This window comes from Argiope bruennichi, chromosome 6, assembly GCF_947563725.1.
Source record: "Argiope bruennichi chromosome 6, qqArgBrue1.1, whole genome shotgun sequence".
Lineage (NCBI taxonomy): Eukaryota > Metazoa > Arthropoda > Arachnida > Araneae > Araneidae > Argiope > Argiope bruennichi.
In genome coordinates this window covers 131,996,584-132,019,491 of record NC_079156.1, presented here as the reverse complement: position 1 = coordinate 132,019,491, position 22,908 = coordinate 131,996,584, and the positions used below count along the sequence as shown (strand labels likewise).

Here is a 22,908-nt window from a genome sequence, read left to right as displayed (position 1 = left end):
CTTTAAAAATTCGAATCAGAGATTTTGACACATCTCCCTGTTTTAGACATCGCCGAGTTCAAAAAACATTTTTTTGGAAAATATCTATATGTCTGTCTGTGACAAAAATAACTCAAACACGCCTTGAATGAGATGATTGAAATGGGATTGATAGTCTTTACACCAAATTTATAAATTTCTATCACGTTCTGAACAAAATATGTTCAGTAATTATGTTTCTATGGCTATTGGAATATGAATTAATATGATAACTAAGAGAGGTAGATGGGTAAAACCCGGTACACAGATTTAACGTCGATATTAATTCTATTTATCAGATTTTGAGCCAAATTCTTCAAGGGATTGAGCGTTTGTCCATCTGTATTTTTAGAAGCATGTAAACTCAAAAGCGAAGCACATTGACTTAATTTATCAAATATGTGTCAAATTTTCGTTTCAATCGTTTGGGAAAAACGTGTCTAAAATATAAATTCTTCTTTACTGGAAGGAATGATAGAAAGTTTTAGTGAGATCAACCCGGTTGGTTTGCTTGAAACAGAATAAATGAACACATTTATTGTTTATATTTTATTATAAAATTAATGACAGGGATACAAACTGCTATATACAGTGATAACTTTTTTTAATTATAATTAACACTTCTTCAAATATTGAAGTCAAACATTTCTTACCTACTTTAGTGCTGCGAGCGAAAATGAACTTTATTTTACACTTATATAAGGATTTTTTTTTATTTTCTTTAATTCGTTTTCGTAATTAGCACAGCTAGTGTGGTGTGGAAGTTTGGAGAAGGGAGTGCCAGTTCAGGTGTCGTCCCCGTCATCTGACCGCAGTTCAAAATGACGAGGACTGTCCCGAAATAGCTCTAGTGTTGGTTTGAAACGGTACGTTAATATAATTAAACTCAACTAAACTTTCTTAATTAGCAACTCTTTTTATGAGGCTTGTGATATTCAAAAAATTCAGAAAATCTGATCATTTTAATATTATTCCAAGAAAGCTTGACTTATTGAAACAGTTTTTATCTGAATTCATTCATAAATCGAATGTCTTTCTGACGACTGGAATATCCTATTAACATAATATAAAAATATTCTAAATATTTCTAGAATAGAAATTTAAACTGAAGATTTTTACACTTTATCTTTGTACCTGAATTATTTTCGTTGATTGAATATCATTGTATTTTGTATATCTTCAATAAATATCAATAAACAATTTTTTAAGATCCTCGATTCGCTTGAAAACTTTAAAATTTTATACTATATACAATTCAACAAAAAATTTCTCACTTTCATATATAAAAACTAGATTCACGTTAGATGAGAATTTTTCTCCTTATTTTGAATTCCATTGCTCAATTGTGGAACATCTGTTTATTATAAGTACTTACGTTAATGAAATTCGTTTACCGATATTTAATTTTAGAAATTATTAAAATTTAAATGATTAAAATAATTATATTTTTGCTCATTAAAATTATCTGATGTCTGCTTATTAATTATATATTATTTATTAAAATAGTTAAATGTTAAAAAATTAATGTTAAATGAATGTTAAAAATTTTTTCTATAAAGGAAATATTAGAGGTTTTTTTTTCATGTTCTAAATTAACCCTTCTAAATTTGGACTTTGAGGATAAATTCGAATTTTTATTATGGTTCCGAAATTCGAATAACCCAAGTTTAACTAAGAAATAACCCCATAATTTAACTAAGAAGTATTCATAATGATTTTATGTGCAGAAATATCAAAAGACAAAATTTGGAAGTGTTCACGATAGCAAGACAAAAATAATGAACATTTTCTACTTTATACGATAATTTTATAATTCCATTAAATTAGAAAATCAATAAGCCTTTGCAAATGTTTATAACATACATTATGTTATTCTTAAAAAAAAAAAAGAAAAAGATTATTACATTTGTTCGGTCCTTTCTTATGCATATATGTTGATTCCCTTTTTCAACTTTCACATTCGTTAAAGTGCATGCTCGTGATGTCACATCTGAAGCGGAAATCCCCTCTTCAAAGCTGAAGTCCGTTCACGCGTTCGTTATCTCGGTCCTCTTTCCCGCCTATCGGCATTTATTGGGTATTCCAATGCTGTTGCGCACATCTAGATTCTTTTTCACTTAATCTGGCAGACGATATTTTACTTTCATTCACCGTAACAAAAATTGATGTAGTCGGTGGATGATCCGAGTTGTGATACTGTGAAATATTTATTAACTGAGATGCAGGGTAGGGATGCATTAACATCAAAGATTGGTTTGCAAACTATTTTGTGTTAGTGATTATGCTAATTTATCCGACAAGATTTTAAAAATTGTGAACGATTTTAAAAAGAAGAGTGTTTCTAATGACAAGATTTTTACAGTTAATTCGGAGGTAGTAATTAGTTTTCTCTTTTAACTCTGTAAATATAATAAAATTTATCCACCTGTTGAATTGAATTTGGATAAATCAAAGGATTTAAGTGTAAATATTTTTAAGTGAAAATATAGATGAACTCTGAAAAATTTTAGATTCATTTTCTCTTGTTGATAGTTCAAAATCAATTCTGATGCATGGAAGATAATTGTGGATAATTTAGATTTCAAGGAATTTGGAATATATCTTATACTTTAAAGACGTTTTTACACCTCTTGAATTTCCAAAAACATGAAGATTAGCTATTTAAACGTCGATGTTTTAAAATTGATATTTGTCTTTGTTCCTTGCAGTCATTCTTTAGTCGGGTGTTATATTTGTTGATGATGATCTCTCTTAATAAAAGTTTATCCCATATCTAATAATAATGCTTTTGCATTAACAAGTGTACAGTGAATGTTCAGTTCTTACAAATATAAAAATTAGGTTAGTGATGTGAAAAACCGTATCTGTTAAGATAGAATGATATCTGTTATGACAACAGTTTGGTAAGTACCAACAATTCTAAACTCTTAAGCGATGAATATTATTATAAGCGAATCTTAGTCAATTGCTACATCCGTTCTGGTGCTGTCAGCCATAAAAATTTCTATGTTATTATGATTCTATTGTAACCTGAGGGATTATTATTTGAAAGCCAATTCAATCTATACATCTTGACATTACGTAGCTGCAATTCATCATTAATACTCAGTTTTATTATATTTAATTATAAATTAAAAACATGGAAAGTGCCAAACGACGTAGCGAAAATCTGTTTATATCAACAGGTGGAAATCATTACTGGTACGATCTTTTTCACAGACGGCCTTCCATTAGAAGTAACAGACAGCACCTTAATTCCAGGATTCTGGATTCCCAATACTCTGGCATTTATGCGATATTGTTCTTTCTTTGTTTGTTTCCTTTTAATTCCGGAAACCTGTTGCTCAAGACGGACCCACCTGAGGATTCCTCCTCTAAATGCAAAACTTTGCTGCCTGAGTGTGAATGTGACGATAATGACTTAGTGGCCGGTCTCGTCTGTCAGAATGTGAGCAACTTCGATGCCTTCACCAAGATTCTGAAGGATGGATCGTTGTTTGAGAAGTGGACGACATACGAGATCAAGTTGTCAGGCACGAGAATCCTTCCGCAACAGTTCCTCAAAGGGTTGATTGTTTACCGTTTATTGATCGATGAAACTCTTACGGAAGGTCTGGACGATGGAGCTTTTGATGGTGTACTCAGGCTGAAGAAATTCCATGTGAGAAAGAGTTCAATAAAGGTAAATGCCATTTTTTGAGATAAGTTATACTGATTTTTTAAATAACTGTTTGATGTACTTTTTTAATCATTTCATATGATGGTGAATCTAATATCATTTCGTATAGAAAAATCTAGTGAAAACAAGAATTAAATAAAGAGAAAGTGGGAAATCTGATATTGGTCAAAATGGCCTTTGGGTATCTATGTCCAGTATAATGTTAAATTTGTCTATAGTCGAAGCTGTTAATACAAATGTATGGGTGCAAATAAAAAAGTGTTGCATCTAAAAGCTAGCGGTTTATTTATGATTATTTTAATTTGGAATTCAGTATCTAATATAATAAAAAAATGTTAAAGTAACAAGAAAATAAAATAAATTTGAATTAATATAAATATAAGCAATTTAACTTGAAGGTTGAAATTTTGGAAATTTTAGTTAATTAATTGCATTGAAATATGTTTCTATAACGTTAGATACAGAAACTGTTAAGTTTATAGTAGCTCTTATTTATTTTTTAAATTTTGATTGGTGCATGATTGTTCACAGAAATACTATATCTGATCAAAAATATTCGGGTAACTCCGAAATTTCACATTTTTGGTGATTTCTCTTGAAACGATGCACGGAAGGCATGATCTCACAAGGAAGATTCGATTATGAGAGTATTTGGGATACTGGCCAAAATTGATAAAGAAACGAATAATTTGGGCTGTTCCTATTTCACAGACAGCTGGCAATATATATATTTTTTATTTTACATCAATGATTAACTCATTCTTATTAAACATTTTCAGTTTTTTTTTCGTTTATTTTATTTTGTTTATAATATGCATAATTTTCAACTAAATTATATCCAATTTGTAGAATGTATGAAAATAAGCTTCCAATACTTTATATTAGAAGGAAATATAAATTGGAAAAATGCTCTAAATAATGTAATTAATTATATTTTTGAATTTTTGAAGTAATAAATACATTGTTGAAAAAATTACCCTGCGTAAATTTTAAATAATCTATCTATACTTATATAAAGTTCAGTGTGTGTGTGTTGGCACTCTACAGGCCAGATCGTTCGACCTACTGCTACCAAATTTGGCACATGCATACCTTGGAGGTCGGGAATGTGCACCTGTGGGTCCCTTTTTTGAATTTTTAATTAGAATTTTAATTATTAATTAAAAACTAACTTTTCCGCCAAAATTTTTTTTATTTTCCCCACCGCCAATGAGTAAGGCTTCAGTTTTTGTTCCCACACTAACTAGGAGAGGCTTAAAATATTTTCGGCCGATTATTTCAAACGATTCTTTTTATTTTCTTAATGTTTGATACATTTAAAATTAAACATTGTTGATTCTTTGACCTTTCAGATTCATTCTGAAATACTTTTGAATTAAAATAAAACAGAATAAAGGAAATTAAAAATTTCTAATCTGCATAACGTTACCCCAACTGGCGTAGAAAATTTCACGAATTTGCGTTACCAATTGGCGTTGAAAATTCATGCATGTGCATTGTGTTTTGTTGACAACTATTATCAACGGATGCGGACTTGATTTAAATTATTTTTAGTTGTATGCTTTTGTAATTAAATTGTATTTATGTTAGTAATATATATATTTTGTATATGCTTATAGCTTTAAGTACATCGTTTTTAAGTAGTTTTCTTAAACCTGTTTTCGGCCGATCATTTTAAACGATTCTGTTTATTTGCTTAGTGTTGATGCATTTAAAATTAAACTTTGTTAATTAATCAATCTGCTCATGATGAATCTGAGAAAATTTTGTTGACAAATTCTTGAGATATTACATAAATTAAGAAAGACATTCTTTAGTGCCCATAAAGTTTAAATGCTCAGCGAATCTGTTTTCAGTAATCATATTATTAAAAAAAAATGCTTTGTTTCAGTAAAAAAATGTTCTTATATTAATTGCAATTTAACCATTTCCACTTTAACTTAAAGCATAAATTCTACGGGAGCTAACAGAAAATTAGAGCGATACATATTACGTTATGACTGAAGGCCTTTATAATATTATGAGTGAATTATATGACTATCAAAATTTGAAGTTTTAAAATATTTTGATGAAGAAGCTATTAAAGTAGGAATTGCATAAAATATTTAATTATTAGAATTTTAACGAACATTAAGATTGGCGAAAAGGCTGGTCGCCAAAGGCGACTAATATTTAATAAAATAATCTTGACAGAATACATTGTACCAAAAAAAAAAAAAATCCGCTCTTCTGCAGTCCAAACTGATCAAGTTATGAAGCATTTCTTTTCATTATTTTAGACTAATCAAGGCATCCTTGAGGAAGGTAAAAAAAGTAAAATCCACTGCGCTGTGACTTGATGAGTTTCAATCACAGATATGCGAAACTTTTTTTTTTGTTTTGTTTAAAATGTAAATGCGTCAAATATTTTTTACTAAATATGAAATGAGATCGCAGGATTATTAGAGGATTTAGGCATCGTGATTTTTTTCAGCACTTTGTTTATTGACTGAAACAATATCCTCATCTTTAATGGTTTAGAAATTAGTAATAGAGCCACAATTAAAATAGACCCTTATACAGTAATCAATAATGACTAAAAAACTGAAAGCTGGAAATAAATGAAAAAATTTCACTTTTTAGTATACTAATACAAGTATGTTTTCAAACTGATTTCATCAAACAAATTTTAATTGAATACAGAGAATTAAGAAACGATGTTTTGGTTTCATTCTTTTCGTATTTCTAAGTTTCTGTAGAACAAATGACGAATGTGAGATATTTCTTCGGACAAGATGACGTCATTGGTTTTTATCCGTGTTTGTTATCTCATGTGTTTATATGCTAAGATAAAAAGATTGATAATTGCCAACAAAAATAATATCCATTTCTATAGATAACTTTATGTGTCATGTTATTGAATTAACCTGTTAACTGTTTCGACATCTGCTTAAAATGCGTATCTAAATTGTCATTAACGCATATATATTACATAAATATAATAAATAATTAATTATAAATAAACAATTATTATACAAATATAATAATTGTCGCTAAACAAACCTTGTCATAACGCAACCTGTTGTACTTTTTTCAAGTCTAGAATACTCGTCAAAAACAGTTTACTGGTTAAACTATCTGTTTCATTTTGTTTGTATGGTTATATAAGGGTTCTTTTATCTTCCAATAATTTCATGCCTGTGTTGTTGCTTGTAATAGTACTTTTCTAAAATATATTTGAAAATATTTTTAAAATTTTATTAAAATTATAATTTTATAAAGTAAAATAGCGAAATTTTCAATCAAAATCAATGTTTCGTGGCCCCTTTCGTAATTTGCTTTAACACATATTTCGAATTTTAAGTTAACCTAATTATTACGAATTCTAACTACTTTTCTAATCTCATCCGTTGATCGAAATAAATTGTTTTATTTCATTTGAATACCAACCCATTGAAAAAGTAGGATGAAAAGAAATAAGAGAGAGCTTTCAAGCAAATATCGACTTATGATTATCCAGTTCTTTAGGCATTGAAATAAATGAAAAGTTTCAGAAAAGTGCAATTACATTAGCTGCAAAACAGTTCAAGGTGCAACAGAATAACCATATCTAGATTTGGAAATATGTTTCCAAAAACAACTGCCAACATGAATCTTATGCTAATGTGGGTTCTTTGGAAAAAACAAACTTGTGGATGGAATTGCGAAGAGTATGAATAAAAATATGAAGAACTTAAACGCATTTTTTTTAGCAAAAAATCACCATAAGATTGACAGCTCACATCATTGGAGTTTCTAAATCTACATTATTCCGAATTTTCCAAAAAGAAAAATTTATAAAACGGATTTCAAGCGCCATTAAACCATTTCTTATAGAAAAGAATAAGAATGCAAAGTTTCGCATCCAAGGGATCCTGTGTACGAGTTTAAAATGCAATAACTAAATCATTGGAGTATCCAGAAACTATGTGGACACTCAAAATAAAAATTGCGAATAATATTTTTAATTTATTGTTTCATTTAATCTAGCTTTGATATTAACCAATTAACTGTTTCGACCTCTTTTGAAAATGCGTATCTAAATTGTGTCGTAAAAATTGAGCGATGAAGTGCATATGCGTCAAACACAGTATATGTATAACATGAAATTATGTTGTAATGAAATGACTTTTTTTTTATTTCAATAATTACACCTATTTATTTATTTAAATTAATATACATTTTTCGCATATGAACGAAAAGAAACATAAAAAATAAACTTATTATTTTAATTTGCTGTTAGAGAATGGTATTGAGCAAAGCATGGTACAGCGCATATATGTTGCTTTGATTTCGACTTGACCTCAAAGTATTTTAAACATTTTGAAATTTACGAATATGTTTGGGATTTTACTAAAATTGTAATTCAAACTGCACATTGCCAATACTATTACTCCTGACGAATAAACTCGTCATAACGCAAAATATTGTTCTTTCTCCATGACGAGTGTACTCGTCATAAACAATTAACTAATTAAATGCTACGTGCTTTATTTATTTTCTTTTGCTACTTTAAATTCACCAACTGTTGTTATTATGGAATATAGAGTGTTCATGGAAGAATTTTAATCCTGCACAACACCGGGGGCATGAACTAGTCAGAAAAATTGCACATAATCGGGCATACTGCAATGTGGAAAAGGAAGCAACCGATTTAATCTTAAAGGCGAGTAATCTTCCCAAATGCCGCTGAATAGGATCATACATTTTCCTCGAAAAGGCAAACAGTGTCATTTCCACTTTTCTGATTATTGTTGTATCGATCCAAATTGACTTTCACTTTTTTTGTTCGCTAGAGAATAGATTTCGAACTGAAGTGACGTGGGATTTTTTTTTTGTTTCACTTACGAACTAATACACAGAACTTCCAATTATTCACGGAATTAAGTAAGGGCAGCAACCGAGAATATTCCGCAAAATCTCTGCGAAATTCCAAAAAATGCTTACGAAAACTTTTGTTTTCTGCAGAAGTTTATTATTAAGCATACAGTTATTAATTAATAAGCAATGGATTTCAGTACTTACGCTGTTAATTTACTTTTGGCAATAAATATCGATTATTGGACTTTTTTTTTATTTTAATGTGAAAACATTTTTTTAGTTCTGATTGACGTTTTCATTTTATCCTACATAAGAGCAATAATCTGTAAAATGGATAATCAAAAATTTGTTATAACAATAAACTGGCTTCAGATTTGTAGGTTTGTTTATTCCTTTTTATATAGATCAAAATGGAGAGTGAATTGTGAAATTACAATAAATTCTCAATTATCCAGCCAAGTTAAAAAGAATCGACTTATTCAGATTATCCAGCTTATCCAGATTTTTTTGTTATCCGGCCTGCCCTTCCGCTATTTTATGCAGAGTTACTTCCGCTACTCTGGCCTGTACTACTACCGCCAGTACAGGCCAGATACTCTGGACTGTACTGTATATTTATAGAAGAGCGCCGGATCTCCAGCATCCTTTTGTCTGGTGTTGTATGTGTCTTCGTGTTAGTGGGATTTAACTGTAATGGCCTTATCATTTTAGTCTGAATGCCTTTGTCTGTTGCAGGGCAATTATTTCTATATGCCTACGCATCTCTATTTTGCAGGAAATTCCTGATTTCTGGCCCATCCGGAATTCTTTGCGGAGTCTGAGCATGAACAACAGTCTCCTCACCTCTATCCACGGTGCCCAGCTCAAGAACCTGACGCATCTTGAAACTCTGTTCTTCGCCAATAATTCCATAAGACATGTGGCGCCGGACGCATTTCAGGTAACTCGAATTCTTTTATATACACCTGCAACAAACTATGTGTGTTTAGTTAATCTAACAGCAAACTGAAAAGGATGCTATAAATAGTATAAAGTATAAAAGAGCAAATTGAAAAGAGCTTTGTATTATAATTTTTTTCAATTGATGAAAATCGCGAAAATCTAATTTTATCTAATTTTAGAAGGGTGAAAACATATTGATCGCTCGCTTCATTTATAAGTTTGCTAACAATACCTTATGTAGACAAATGATTACTTTCATTTTCCATTCACCAGATTTTACACCAAAGACCATTTAAATAAGAATTCAAAAAAAAAAAAAAAATCCGCAATTTCCAACAAATTTTTTTAAATTTTGTGATAGATATTTGTAAAATGACCAGAAACCAAAATTTATAAAATATTTATCAGGTTCAAAGTATACAAATTTAAATATTTTATTTCTTTAAAATATATGAACACCTTTTTTTAAAAAATGCTAGATTTTGTACAATTTTCAATATTTTTTCCAAATTTTTTAAAAAGATCTCACATTTTTATTTAACAGAATTAGGGATCCGATTTTTGATATCTATATTAGCTTCTGAGAAAAAAATAGTTCATCAAAATTTTGTGATTTTTTTTCGAAAATAAGAGATTTTTTTTGGAAAAATTCTAACCAAAATATTTACTAATCCATCCCTAATTCGATTAATCATGCATTTGAGAATGAGCAGAACAAATGTCATGCAATTACAATAAAATGTAATTGACTTAAAACATTTTGAGCGAGCAGAATTTTGGAAAAAAGCAAACCGATATAAACAACTTTAAAGTTTTCAAAAAAAAAAAAATGTTATAAAAACAGTTCATATCAAGCTGGGTTTTTTCTCAGAGCAATAATGTGGCATTTGTAAGTCCTAAGATATGAGTTTTATCAATATATATTATTATCATAGTTATAAAATGGCCATTAACATATATAGGAATGTCGTATATAGAAAAAAATTAGAAAATGCTCAATTTTTTTTAACCGATAAAACTTTTTTTCGTCAAGCTATTTACTAAATGCTGTGTAATTCTACTTATCACATAGCTATTAATACGCAGCAAAAATTCTAAATCATTTCATTGAAATTCAAATGAAATTACTAATTCTGAAGATGATTATAATAACCCGTGAGAAATTCAATCGGAAAGAAAAGTGAAAGCAGTAAAACTATAAACAAAAATTTAATCGTTACATTATCAAACAACTGGCCTGCTTTTCATTTCAAGGAAAAAATGAAGATATTTGGCTACTTGCACATGAAATATATTTGATATAAACACTGGAAGTGGGTGTGGAATCTGATATCGAGTTAGACAAAATAGCTCCATATCTCACTGAATTCTTGTCCGATTGTTTAGCAATTTTCAAATTATTAAGTCTGAGGTTTAAGGATCATTTTCCACTCAAAATTGGAAAATCGATATATTCGTCGATTTTACGATTTTCTCAGGGTACCCAGTCCCCTTAGTATGCGCTGAAGTCATTAATAAAAAGTAAAGTTGCGGTGACTTTTTAATTTAAAATCTAGTTAAGTTTAAAAAATTATTTCTTAGTGAGCTTCTACCACTCGAGCAATAACTTTGCACCAACTTCGGCTGTTTCAATTCATAACGTTTTCTGTTTTCAGGGTACTAATAATTTGATCATCTTCGACATTTCATACAACCTTCTACGATTCTTGCCGCCAAATTTGTTCCACCCTATGAAGAAGTTGAAAAAGGTGGTGCTTTCTTACAACTTCTTGTTGCACGTCGATCAGCTTTTTGCTGTCACTCATCCACAGGTAAGATTTTTTTTATTTTTTTTATTTCTGCGAATAAAGTTTTTTATCTTTTCTCGGTTGGTGATATATAGACTGTGCCAATAAATTATTTTCGATTGAGTATTTAATTACTATACCAATAAGATATTTTTTTTCACATGATGCTCATTTTGGGGTGCTTTAATCATTTTGAAGACAGAATTGTATCTATGTTTGTTCGTTTCACGAAATGAGAATAAATTTAATGCTTGAAAAGGAATAGATAACTCTAGATGCAATTTAAAGGAATACGGGTCTTATCTACCAGTGATTTATTAAACGGGTGAAAGCTTTCACTCATTTCACCCTTGAAATCCCTGTCTTAGTTGGAAATAGTTAATGGATTGCGTTCAGTCATATCATGGATTCCATTTAGCCGTTACCTAAGGGTTAAAAAGATTAATATCAGTCATCAACAAAATATATAATTACTTTGTTTAAAAAATCTCAAAATTTATTTTATAATAGCAGAAGAGTTCAAATAGAATCTATCTATTTATTTGATGTTTCGTTTAAAGTGAGACCTTTATCAAGTTTTACATTTTTATTATCATACAGGCAAGGATGTAAATGTGGATTTCAAGCTACTTTTTTTCTGTCATTTTGAGTGCTTTCTTTGTCACTTGCATCACTTCTTCGGAATTTGAGCATCATTGTACTTGAGGCAAATTCTTCGTTCAAGAAAAAAACTGATATAAAGAAAGATCAGAAGAATACGATGGATTTTGAAGTTCCTGAATTTGATGTTTTTACAACAGGTGGGAAATGCGATCTATCGCATTCTTATTAGAGAGCAGCCGCGACATAGCCTTCCAGATATCTGGTCTCTATCGGTGTCGGGATTAGTTCCCCTTCCTAACCCCAGATGGCAGTACATAACCGTTGTCTTGAAAGTTATGCAGAAAAGATTTCTTTTTTGCTTGAAAGTCAAGGAAAGGAGACGTTTATGTGGCGTGTGAGCAATCAGTAGCTATCGAGGAAAAGCAGAGCAAATTTATTTTAAGATCACGTGGAAACCCAGGGAGGTTCTTGTGAAATTTGTAATTTATGAAGAAAGCTAATTTTTACTGTCCTTAAGAAATAATCGCAACAGTGATATGGAATTGCTTATCGGAAAGTGTATAAAAATAAGGAGTGGCTCGATGTGAATAAATGGATGACTAGTCAAGAAAACTGTTTCCTGATTTTTTTACGTTGAATCTTTTATTTTTTACAAACCGGAGCACAGGGTATGTGCTCACGAACAGTGCAAAAATACTTCGTTAGGGAAATGTTTCCTATATCCGATAAGCGGGTCACCGAATTATGTGACGTTTAAAGATTTTAAAATAGATTCTTCGTTTGAGACTGTACGGATGTACAGTGGGAATTCCTTTTGTATGATTCTCGTGCAAACCCCTCAAATGTAAATGAAGAATAAGAACATCTTTTTGAACAGCAATCATGATATCATCAGTAAGCGAACTGATATCTCTGTCTGTTCATCTCTGATGAACAGAGATATTATTTCGTTCTCCAATTATTATTATCTTTTGAAATTCGATATACGTTTACTAGAATCCTTTAGTAGTCACTGGACATATTCGAAGTCTTTTCAAAGTCCGAAATTTCTATAGAACTGCTGATATGGAATCAGCGTTTTTATGAAAATAATTTAACACACAAATCGCAAAGCTCAAGGTCATTGTGAGTGGTGAATTATGCTGGATTTATATTCGGCCAGTTCTAAGACAACCAGTAAGCACATACGTAGAAACGCTGAAAAATGCCGTTAGGTCGATGGCAAGTAATTGTTCCGACTGGAAAACATGCCGCTGTATTGTATTTTTTCTTACTGCAAATGCGTTTGTAGAATTTGGCTGTTTTTTGTTTTTTTTGGCATGAAAAAATTTATTTCTTATCAGAAATGAATTCCGTCATTTTTTCTCTTTGTTCTTTCTAAAGCAGAGGTGTTTTTTTTTTTTTAATTTTTTGCGATTTTTTTTTCTATAGTTTTTCAAATTTAAGTATGTTGCCTTTTTTTATTTTACCATGCTTCTTTCTGTAAATATCCATCATTTTAATACGATATGCAGTGAAAAATTCAGGGATGCCAAAACGGCAATTTATAGCCAAGCATGGAATGCCTGAATCTATCTTATGAAAGTGTAGCAAACATAAATCAGTTTCTTTCTGAGCATGCGCTGCTTACTGGCTGTCATAACGAGGGTAAATGCGGTATTAATGAAAACACCTTCTTCGCGAAAGACTGCGTAAGGATTTAAATAACTCAGCATCATTTCGAAATAAAAAATTGCATTTTTGCTATGATTTTCAGGTTGAAATAGCATTAAGTTTCCACATTTGGAATTAATTATTTTATACGATATACTTTTCTTTCCATTATTTCAATATTAATGAAGTTTCGAACCTTTTAATTAATGGTTAGGACTATGGAAAGTGCAGAATGAATTAACTTCATCCAAGAACTCCCTGCATGTTAGGATTTTTAAAAACCATTATATGTATTATTATGGAACTGCCTCCACTAAGTCCGTAAAGTCAACAGGTTCGCTTGTAGTGGGTGTATGGTGTAACGCAATCAGCAGGTTTCAATAATAAACAACGACTTTTGAGGCACGGCACGAAGGCACGAATACACAGCCGAGACGCACAGAAGCAACACATAGAAGCATACTTAGTACAAACAAAAGCTTTTGCTGTATCCATCTGCTGACTCACTACTACACGACTGGCTACTCATCACACGACTCGATGCTGTTTCTATACTAATTACAGGATTCGGCACGCAGCTCAACTCCAGAGCGTTCTTGAGCTCCACTCCAGCCTGCGTTTCGCTGGGCTGATCCAACTATTCCGCCTTTGACTCGCAATGCCACTCTAGATCTCTTGACGACTGTCTTCGATTCCGATGACCAAATTCTTGGAGCACCCATCCTTAGAGCAAAGGACTGTCTCCTTCATGGCAGTGACTGTACGTTAACATGACGTTTGGTGGAATGACAAGGCTACGTAGAGTCTTCAGAAAGTGTGTGAGGATTTTAATAGAGTTTTTCACGAAACTAGGCTTATGGTTCGTCAGTACGACTGTCTTCGGCTTTGAATATCGGCCCTTTTATAGTTCCTGGAGCAGGGCAGAGAAGGTTCTGGAACAATCAAGCATGTCTCAGCTTCTATTGGTTCTATCGCCAACATTCTTAAAGATTCTAGTATTATCTATTTTGTTTCCAAATTTTTCTTCAAGTTGTCAAATGGTTCCCAAGTTTGTCCACAAGGTCAGGGGTTACCGATCCACCATCCGATCAGCATCCAATAGAGCTGATCGTAAAACGGTCTTCCCTACGATGGAACCAATTGTGCTGGGAAGCAACATCACAGATTTGTAACAGTACTGATGTTTATTAAATTGACGATACTCTAAACTTTGCGTTGCATTTCTTTTACAATCTTCCTTTTTTTAAAAAAAAATAATATTCTTATCTTTTAGCATTCATCAGTAAAATATGCATAGTATCAGACCACAGATCGACATGGTTTTGACAATTATTTCTTTATTCAAATATAGTTCAACTTTGGTGTAAACTATGTGCTCTCTTAACAAGGAATGGTGTATTGTTTCATAGACTTATACTGATCAAGTTTCGTGTATAGATAGATTAACATTGTAGAAAATTATCTTCTCTTTCAGTTCATTTACTTGGACCACAACAATCTGACTGATCTAGACTCGGTGCTTCACGGAAATATGAACCAAGTGGAGGCTATCCAGCTGTCCTACAACCCCTTCACCAAGGTGACGATGAACTCTTTCAATGGCAAACTGATCAACGTTCGCTTCTTGTACTTGGATCACTGCCTCATCCAGGAGTTCAACGTGGGGCACTACATTTCGCTTAACAATCTGTCTACTCTCGATCTGAGTTTCAACTTCATCGAAAAGGTGATCAATCAGACCATTTCCTTCGGGGAAAACATCGAACTGGATTTCACTGGAAACAAGATTACAGAATTTGAAGGTAAGATTTCCCTCTTAGATCTCCATTGTAATTATATTTAGCTGATGTCTAAGTACTTTTTAAGAATTTCTTATCAAAGACAGGGGTGACTATAGTCTGTGTCTAGCCAAATACCCTGTTATTAGTGATTGCAATACCGGTATTTTGAGCCATTTGTACAATTTTGCAATACCGGTATTCACAAGTTTAAATACCGGTTTTTCGGTATTTACTTAAAATTTTGAAAATTGTCTCCACTATATGTTCAGGGATCGCCAACATAGTAAAATAGTATATGTTTTTGTTTCTATGTTTCCCTAATGGGGGAAATTAATTAGCTAATTAATGGCTTAATTAATTGCTTAAATCTAAATTAGCGAAATATGGATTACCCCTGATAGAAGACATTGTAACTATAACGACTGATGGAGCAACAGTTATTAAAAAAGTTGGAAAGTTGATTGGTGCAAATCAGCAATTGTGCTATGCTCATGGAATTCAATTAGGAGTAATATATGTATTATACCAAAAAAATAAAGAACAGAAGAATCCAAATACTGTGGATATAGAAACATCGGATTCCAACTTTGAAGAGAGTAAGAGTGAGAGTGATATTGACAATGAAGATAATGACAAAGCAATTGTCGAAGAAGATATTGCTAATGAGGATGAAATATTAACCCATCAATAATAGCTTCCTATAATTTATAAAGTTCGAAAAATTGTTAAGATATTTAAATGTTCCCCAATAAAAAATGATATATAACTAAAATATATATCAACTGAAAATAAAACAGAATATATGTTAATATTAGATTCTAAAACACGTTGGACCAGTTTACTCCTACGAAGGAACGAGTTTTGAAACTGAGAAATCCAATCCAAAAAGCAATAATCGACTTAAACCTGTAAATTAATTTTTCAGATATTGAATTCGACTTTATATCCAGAACTATATCATCTCTACTTCCAATAAAACTGACTATTGAGGCATTATGTCGGAGAGATTCTAATTTATTAACAGCTCATGCAACTATAAATTTCATGTTGCAGTCACTGAAAGAACAGCACATATCACTATCTGAAGAATTATTTATTAAATTGAAAAATCGCACAGAAGAAAGGCATACCGAAATAGAAAATGTATTACGGTATTTACATAATTATAATGATTTTAAAAATGAAAATGAAAAAGAAGAAAAGAAAATAACCAATTCAAATATGATTAAGTTTATAGTAAATTTTCTTAAAATTTTTTACCCACAAACTTATCTACATTCAGAAATATTCGGTTCAGTTATCGAAGGTTTTGATGGCACTACTGTCGATAGTGAAAAGGAATTGTCTCTTAAACAAAAATTAGAAAGAGCGACAAATAAAAAAAATTTAACGAACCAAAATACAATACCGAAATCAGCTATATCCAAAACCATCCGACGAGAAATCGATTTATTTGAAGATGAGAGATTTACAGGGAAATACTTGAAAAAAGTATATCGTGCATTGCTAACAGTACCACCAACTAGCGTAGATACTGAAAGAGCGTTTTCGACAGCTGGTAGTTTTTGCACAGAATTATGTTCCAGGCTTAATGACAGTGCAATTGATGCATTATGTTTTTTAAGATCACATTTCAAAAATTTGTAATAGTACCACAGACTGAATAGTGATATTTACAATTTTTTGTGATTTAAATAAATAAGATGTTCCTTTACTTTTTTGTGTCTCTTTATATACTGTTATAATTTATAAATTACAAATTATTTTTTGTGATATTTACACTCTCTAATAAAACTGTCAAATAAAACAAAGAAACACCTGTGTTTTCTTTCCTTTTATAAAATTTGTAATACCGGAATTAAAACCGGTATCCCGGTATTAAGATCTAAAAAATACCGAATACCGGTATTGAACTTTTGGTCCGGTATTGCAACCCCTACCTGTTATATTACTTGATCAGGGCAATTAAGTGAAACTAAATTAATGTCCCGTTTTGAAGCTTTACATGAGTTTTTGTGGTTAACTTTATATACTATTATTTACTATAATGAAATGGTGAGAATGACACATTAGCTGGTACCTTCACTTGAAATGTTCCATCGTACCAGCGGACTTACTTTTAAGATTCAAATTTATGATATGCAGATTCAAGTGTGCTGAATTTTGTATTATAATTCATTTATTTTTCAGAGATTAACTATATGAATGATACCATTACTGTATATAGGACAGCATTGAGCACCGATAGCATAAATTATGTATTTGTATACATAAAATGTATTTACCATATGTATACTCCATATGTATTTGTATACATAAAATATATGTATACAAATACATATGGAGTTGTTGGGTGAAAAAATTATTTTTAATATCAAATACATGCTGTCAAACTGAACTTTCATTGTTAGGCAATGTATGCTGAGTATGTTTCAAAGGAAAAGAAGCCTTTATTATATTCACAATTGTAATGGTACATTCTTCCAATTACAAAGCTTTACTTAATAGGGTAGGTTATTATGTGAAAAAGTTTTGAAGTATGAGAATTTTTATGCATAGAGGAATGCAACATCTTTTATATTATAAAAATGATTTTTTTACTACCAATCGCCAGAAAATCTAAGGAGTTTTCTCACAATTACACTTTATTTAATGAAATTTTTGTAACTGGAAATATATGTCCAGGTGTAATATTAGTTCCACTTTTTTTTGTGACGCTTTGTGTTTATATATATATATATATATATATATATATATATATATATATATATATAATGATATCTCTAAACCTAATATAAATCCTAATTAATTTCCAAATTTTTATCTTAATTTCACTCATATTAACTTCTTTCTAAACGGTCTCTTTATTTCCTGATCCAATTCCACCTTTTTTAAAAAAAATTAATCCTACCCGAATTCTGCAAAACTGCTTTAATTATCAAGTTCCCAAGCTCCGAGTAAAGGGAAAAAATCTGTCACGCTAAGCAAATTCTTTTTAGATACCTATATAGCCCTTACCTAAATCGACATGTGTCAAGGAATCCCTATCCCCTGATTGTATAAAATCACCGATGAAAAATATTTCGATCTCTTTCGTTCAGTTGTATTCCTCTCGTGTCTTTGCAGCATATATATATATATATATATATATATATATATATATATATATATATATATATATAATTTCTAATTAATCTATGTTCCAAAAATGACACAACACATTAATTGCACATCAAGGGACGAAATCAATGCGGACAGTAAGCAAATTTCACATTCTATTTCTGCTTTTTAATACTGATACCACGAGAACCATAACTTGCAAATGAGGACGAAAGGCGATTTAGCTTTGTAAAAAGAAACAACAACTTAAAACTAGCAATCCTGTAAAATATATAGAAATTAATTTAATGATGAATTGAGTAGATACTGCTTCCTCCTAGATTTTTCAAGTTTTATTTCTTAGTCATGATTTTATATAATGCAAAGGATACACACACAATCTACTAATAAGTATTTGGACACCAATGAAAATGAGGATATTTGCAGTCCTGATGTATTTCTCGCCTTCTGTACTTAAATATCATTAAGGAAACATTAGTATTAGTCGCATTCAAGATGCTGCAAAATTTAGAACTGTTTGACTTAAAGAAAGGCGTAATTGTCGGATATCATAAAAATGGCCGATTCTTAAGGGGCATATCTAGTGAGTTAAACATTCCAAAATCGACAGTGACTTTTATGATTCAGAAGTGGAAGGTAAGGATCTGTCGGAATGTGCTTCAATCCAGCAAATCCACGAAATTAAAAGATAGAAATCGACGAATGCTGCCCAAAGAAATTCGGAAAAAACCGCCTCAAACCCATGGCTCACATACTCCAGGAATTCCAACAATCATCCGAGAGTGCTCTTTCGATAAATACCATTCGCAAGGAAACACATTGTTCTGTTTCTATGGTCTTGCTTCCGGCCATAAACCTTTCATTACAAAATCCATCGTGAATCTCGGTTGATGTGGTGGAAGTCACGTCGAAATTGGACCGTGGTTGAGTGGAAACAGGCTCTCTGGTATGATGAATCAAGGTTCAATCTCTACCAGTCAGATACATGAGTCTGGGTTTGGCGTATGCACGAATTAATTATTGGTAGATAGTGTATTTAAGCAGCAAGAATTTGCCAATCATTAATTGTCATTTATAATGCCATCTAGTTTTGTGATGATATAAGTAGATGCATTTTCCCAATTGCTTGTTTACTTTACCTTTATTTCTTTCAGTTGAGTTTCGAAACAATGTAAAGACAGTGTATCTGAACAAAAATTTGATGACCACAATGGGACGGACTATACTGATGAGCGGGATGTCGCAGGTGTCGATGGCCGACAACCGAATCCAGACACTCGAGTTCGAGGAATTCAGTGGAGTGAGCGGAATCACGGCCATAGATCTGCAAGGGAATTTGATCAGAAATATCGAACACTTGACTTTTTTGAGCATTAGGGAGGATCTGGTTTACCTGGATCTCAGCAGGAATATGATTCGCAAACTGAATGGTTGCGTTCAGTCCCTTTCCGTACTCACCTCGCTCAACCTCACAAACAATCGGATAGAGGTAAATTTTTTCGCTTCCTTTTTCCTTTTTCTCTCATTAGTCAAATTTTTCACCTCTAAAATAATTATACATAGTTTAGCTAAATGTCACCGGAAAATTCTTTTTTCCTTCATCTATCTATACTTATAATAAAGCTCAATGTGTGTGTGTGTGTGTGTGTGTGTTGGCGCTCTACAGGCCAGACCGTTTGACATACAGCTACCAAATTTGGTACATGTATACCTTGGAGGTTGGGAATGTGCACCTGGGGTTTCTTTTTTCGAATTTTTAATTAGAATTTTAATTATTAATTAAAAACTAACTTTCCCGCCAAAAAAATCTTCCATTTTCCCCACCGCCAACTTTTCCGCCAAAAAAATCTTCCATTATCCCCAGCGCCAAACGAGAAAGGCTTCAGTTTTTTTTTTCTCCCAACAGTAATGAGGCTAGGGTTAAAATTTTTCGGCGGATTATTTCAATCGGTTCTGTTTATTTTCTTAATGTTTGATGCATTTAAAATTAAACATTGTTAATGAATCGATCTTTCAGATTCATTCTGAAGTACTTTTGAATTAAAATAAAACAGAATAAAGGAAATTAAAAATTTCTAATCCGCATAGCGTTACCCCAACTGGCGTAGAAAAAATCACGTAACCGGCGAAGAAAATTCACGCATGCGCATTCTGTTCTGATTGTTGCCATGACAACGTTATCAATGGATGATTTAAATTATTTTTGGGTTAGTTGCATGCTTTTGTAAGTAAATTGTATTTATGTTAGTTATATATTTTTTGTATATGCTTATAGTTTTAAGTACATCGTTTTTTAAGTAGTTTTTTTAAAACCTGTTTTCAACCGTTTATTTTAAACGATTCGTTTTATTTTCTTAGTGTTTGATGCATTTAAATTTAAACATTGTTAATGAATCGATCTGCTCATAATGAATCTAAGAAAATTTTGTTGACCAACTCTTGAGATATTACATAAATTTAAAAAGATATTCTTTAGTGCCCATAAAGTTTAAACGCTGAGTGACTCTATTTTCAGTAATCAGATTATAAAAAAATGCTTTGTTTCAGTAAAAAATATTATTTTATTAATTGAAGATAAATTCTTTCCACTTTAATTTAAAGCATAAATTCTACGGGTGCTAACAGAAAATGAGAGAGATACATATTACGTTATGACTGAAGGCCTTTATAATATTATGAATGAATTATATGATAATCAAAATTTGAAGTTTTGAAATATTTTGATAAAGAAGCTATTAAAGTAGAAATTGCCTAAAATATTTAATTATTAAAATTTTAACGAACATTAAGATTGGCGAACCGGCTGGTCGCCAAAGGCGGCTAGTTACTATTATAATTGGCATTAAATGTTTGCATTTATGCCTTGCCCTAAAAGTTGGACCCGAATATATATATATTACCGTTAACACTCGAAAGCCATTAATGTGCAGATTATCTTGCTAATCTGCAGATTAACTGGTTCCCTCCGTTAAAGTGCGGTATCAAGAGTTTCCCGCATTTTAACTAGGCGATGTGCACATTAGTGGCTTCCGTATCGTTAAAGTTCAGAAGTTTGTTTCTCCCATTTCCTTTCCCTATTCCTTCCTCCTCTGCCTCCACTTTTAGTTTGGTTTCACCAGCGTCTGCTCATCGCCAGTTACTTTTATTTCTCATAAATTGAATCGCTGCTAGTGCGTAGCATAGCTAATCCCGTATTCAAATTCGTGTCTGCTGGTTAGGGAATGATTTTCCGTTGAGATTTATTAAAGCAGTAAATTTGGCTCCAAGTATGCAAGCAAGCACCGAATTGATAAGTAAAATAAAGAAAACCTTCTTAGCAAAGATTCAAAATAAAATATGTTTGAATGAAAAAAGAAAGTATGTTTCCAAAATTGCAAATGTAAAGAGAATAAAAGTTTCCTAGAAGAAAGGAACATCTCGACATTATCAAATAATTCAAAGGTTGTTGCTGTTCTAGAAAAAATCTTATTTTCACTTTAACGAGTGTCTATTAGGTAATGTGCAGATTAACGAGAGGCTAGTAGGTAATATGCAGATTTTCTAGGTAATTTCAAGGATTACCCTAGTTAATAAGCGGATTATCTAGCTAATCTGCAGATTAACTAATTTCTGCACATTAGCGATAACATATATACCCTTTTGTTTCCCCCCCCCCTCACTGACATAATTGGATAACTTCCAAAATTGCTATTTAAAATAGACACGACTGAATAAAAGTAGATTCGAATTTAACATGATAACGGGCTTTCACGATCCAGATCTTTTAAAGTCAGAACTGCTACCCCGAAATTTTATCTACTCGTCTATTCTGGAGGAGACACAAGCGGTTTTGAAACGAATGTGAAAAGCTAGGTTTCAGTGTCTCTTCCAGGTTAGAAAGACACATTGAAGCAATTGTAAAGCAAAATGGTGTATATTGAATAGGATCACGTTAAGTTGAATTTTATTTACTGTTTTATAAGAGTAATGTAATTCATTCTGATTTTTTTTATTTGCCTTCGTATTACTCTTTTACTTTAAGTGAATACATTTCGATTATAATTTTTATGGCTTGTACAATCCTTGAAAATTTTTATTTATAAAGTAAGGAATTTTTTTATCTTTCTCATTTTTTATATCATTTTTGTAAGAAAAACATTGTTTGTTCAATTAAGCTTATATGGAAAAAAAAGGTTTATTACGTGAAAGGACTTCGACAGACGATAGTAACTTTAATTTAAGGTAGCTCCGCCAATCCTAATTTAAAGGAGCTACGTAAGGGAATATATACTGCTCCTATATGAATACACAATCCACACTCCTTAATCGAATAGAATATCTTTAGGAAAAACTTGAAAAGAAGCATTCTCAAAAACAATGTAACATCAAAAATTATTTAATATACAAATTGAATGAAAAATAGAAAAATTACTCCATCCGACATTGAAAAGCTTGTTCATTAAATACATAAAACATTTTAGGCTATAATTAAACAACAACGGATACC

The 22,908-nt window shown here is 31.4% G+C and overlaps 1 protein-coding gene across 1 annotated transcript in view; it reads left to right on the top strand.

The window, feature by feature from the left end:
• The first annotated feature begins 2,931 nt into the window (after positions 1 to 2,931).
• LOC129971570 (protein toll-like) overlaps positions 2,932 to 22,908 on the top strand; it is a 44,816-nt gene continuing 24,839 nt past the window's right edge. The window contains exons 1-5 of the mRNA XM_056085459.1: positions 2,932 to 3,700; positions 9,312 to 9,476; positions 11,134 to 11,289; positions 14,996 to 15,323; positions 19,577 to 19,911. Coding sequence (XP_055941434.1) covers positions 3,158 to 3,700; positions 9,312 to 9,476; positions 11,134 to 11,289; positions 14,996 to 15,323; positions 19,577 to 19,911 — 1,527 coding nt within the window. The 5' untranslated portion in view covers positions 2,932 to 3,157. The remainder of the gene's footprint in view (positions 3,701 to 9,311; positions 9,477 to 11,133; positions 11,290 to 14,995; positions 15,324 to 19,576; positions 19,912 to 22,908) is intronic.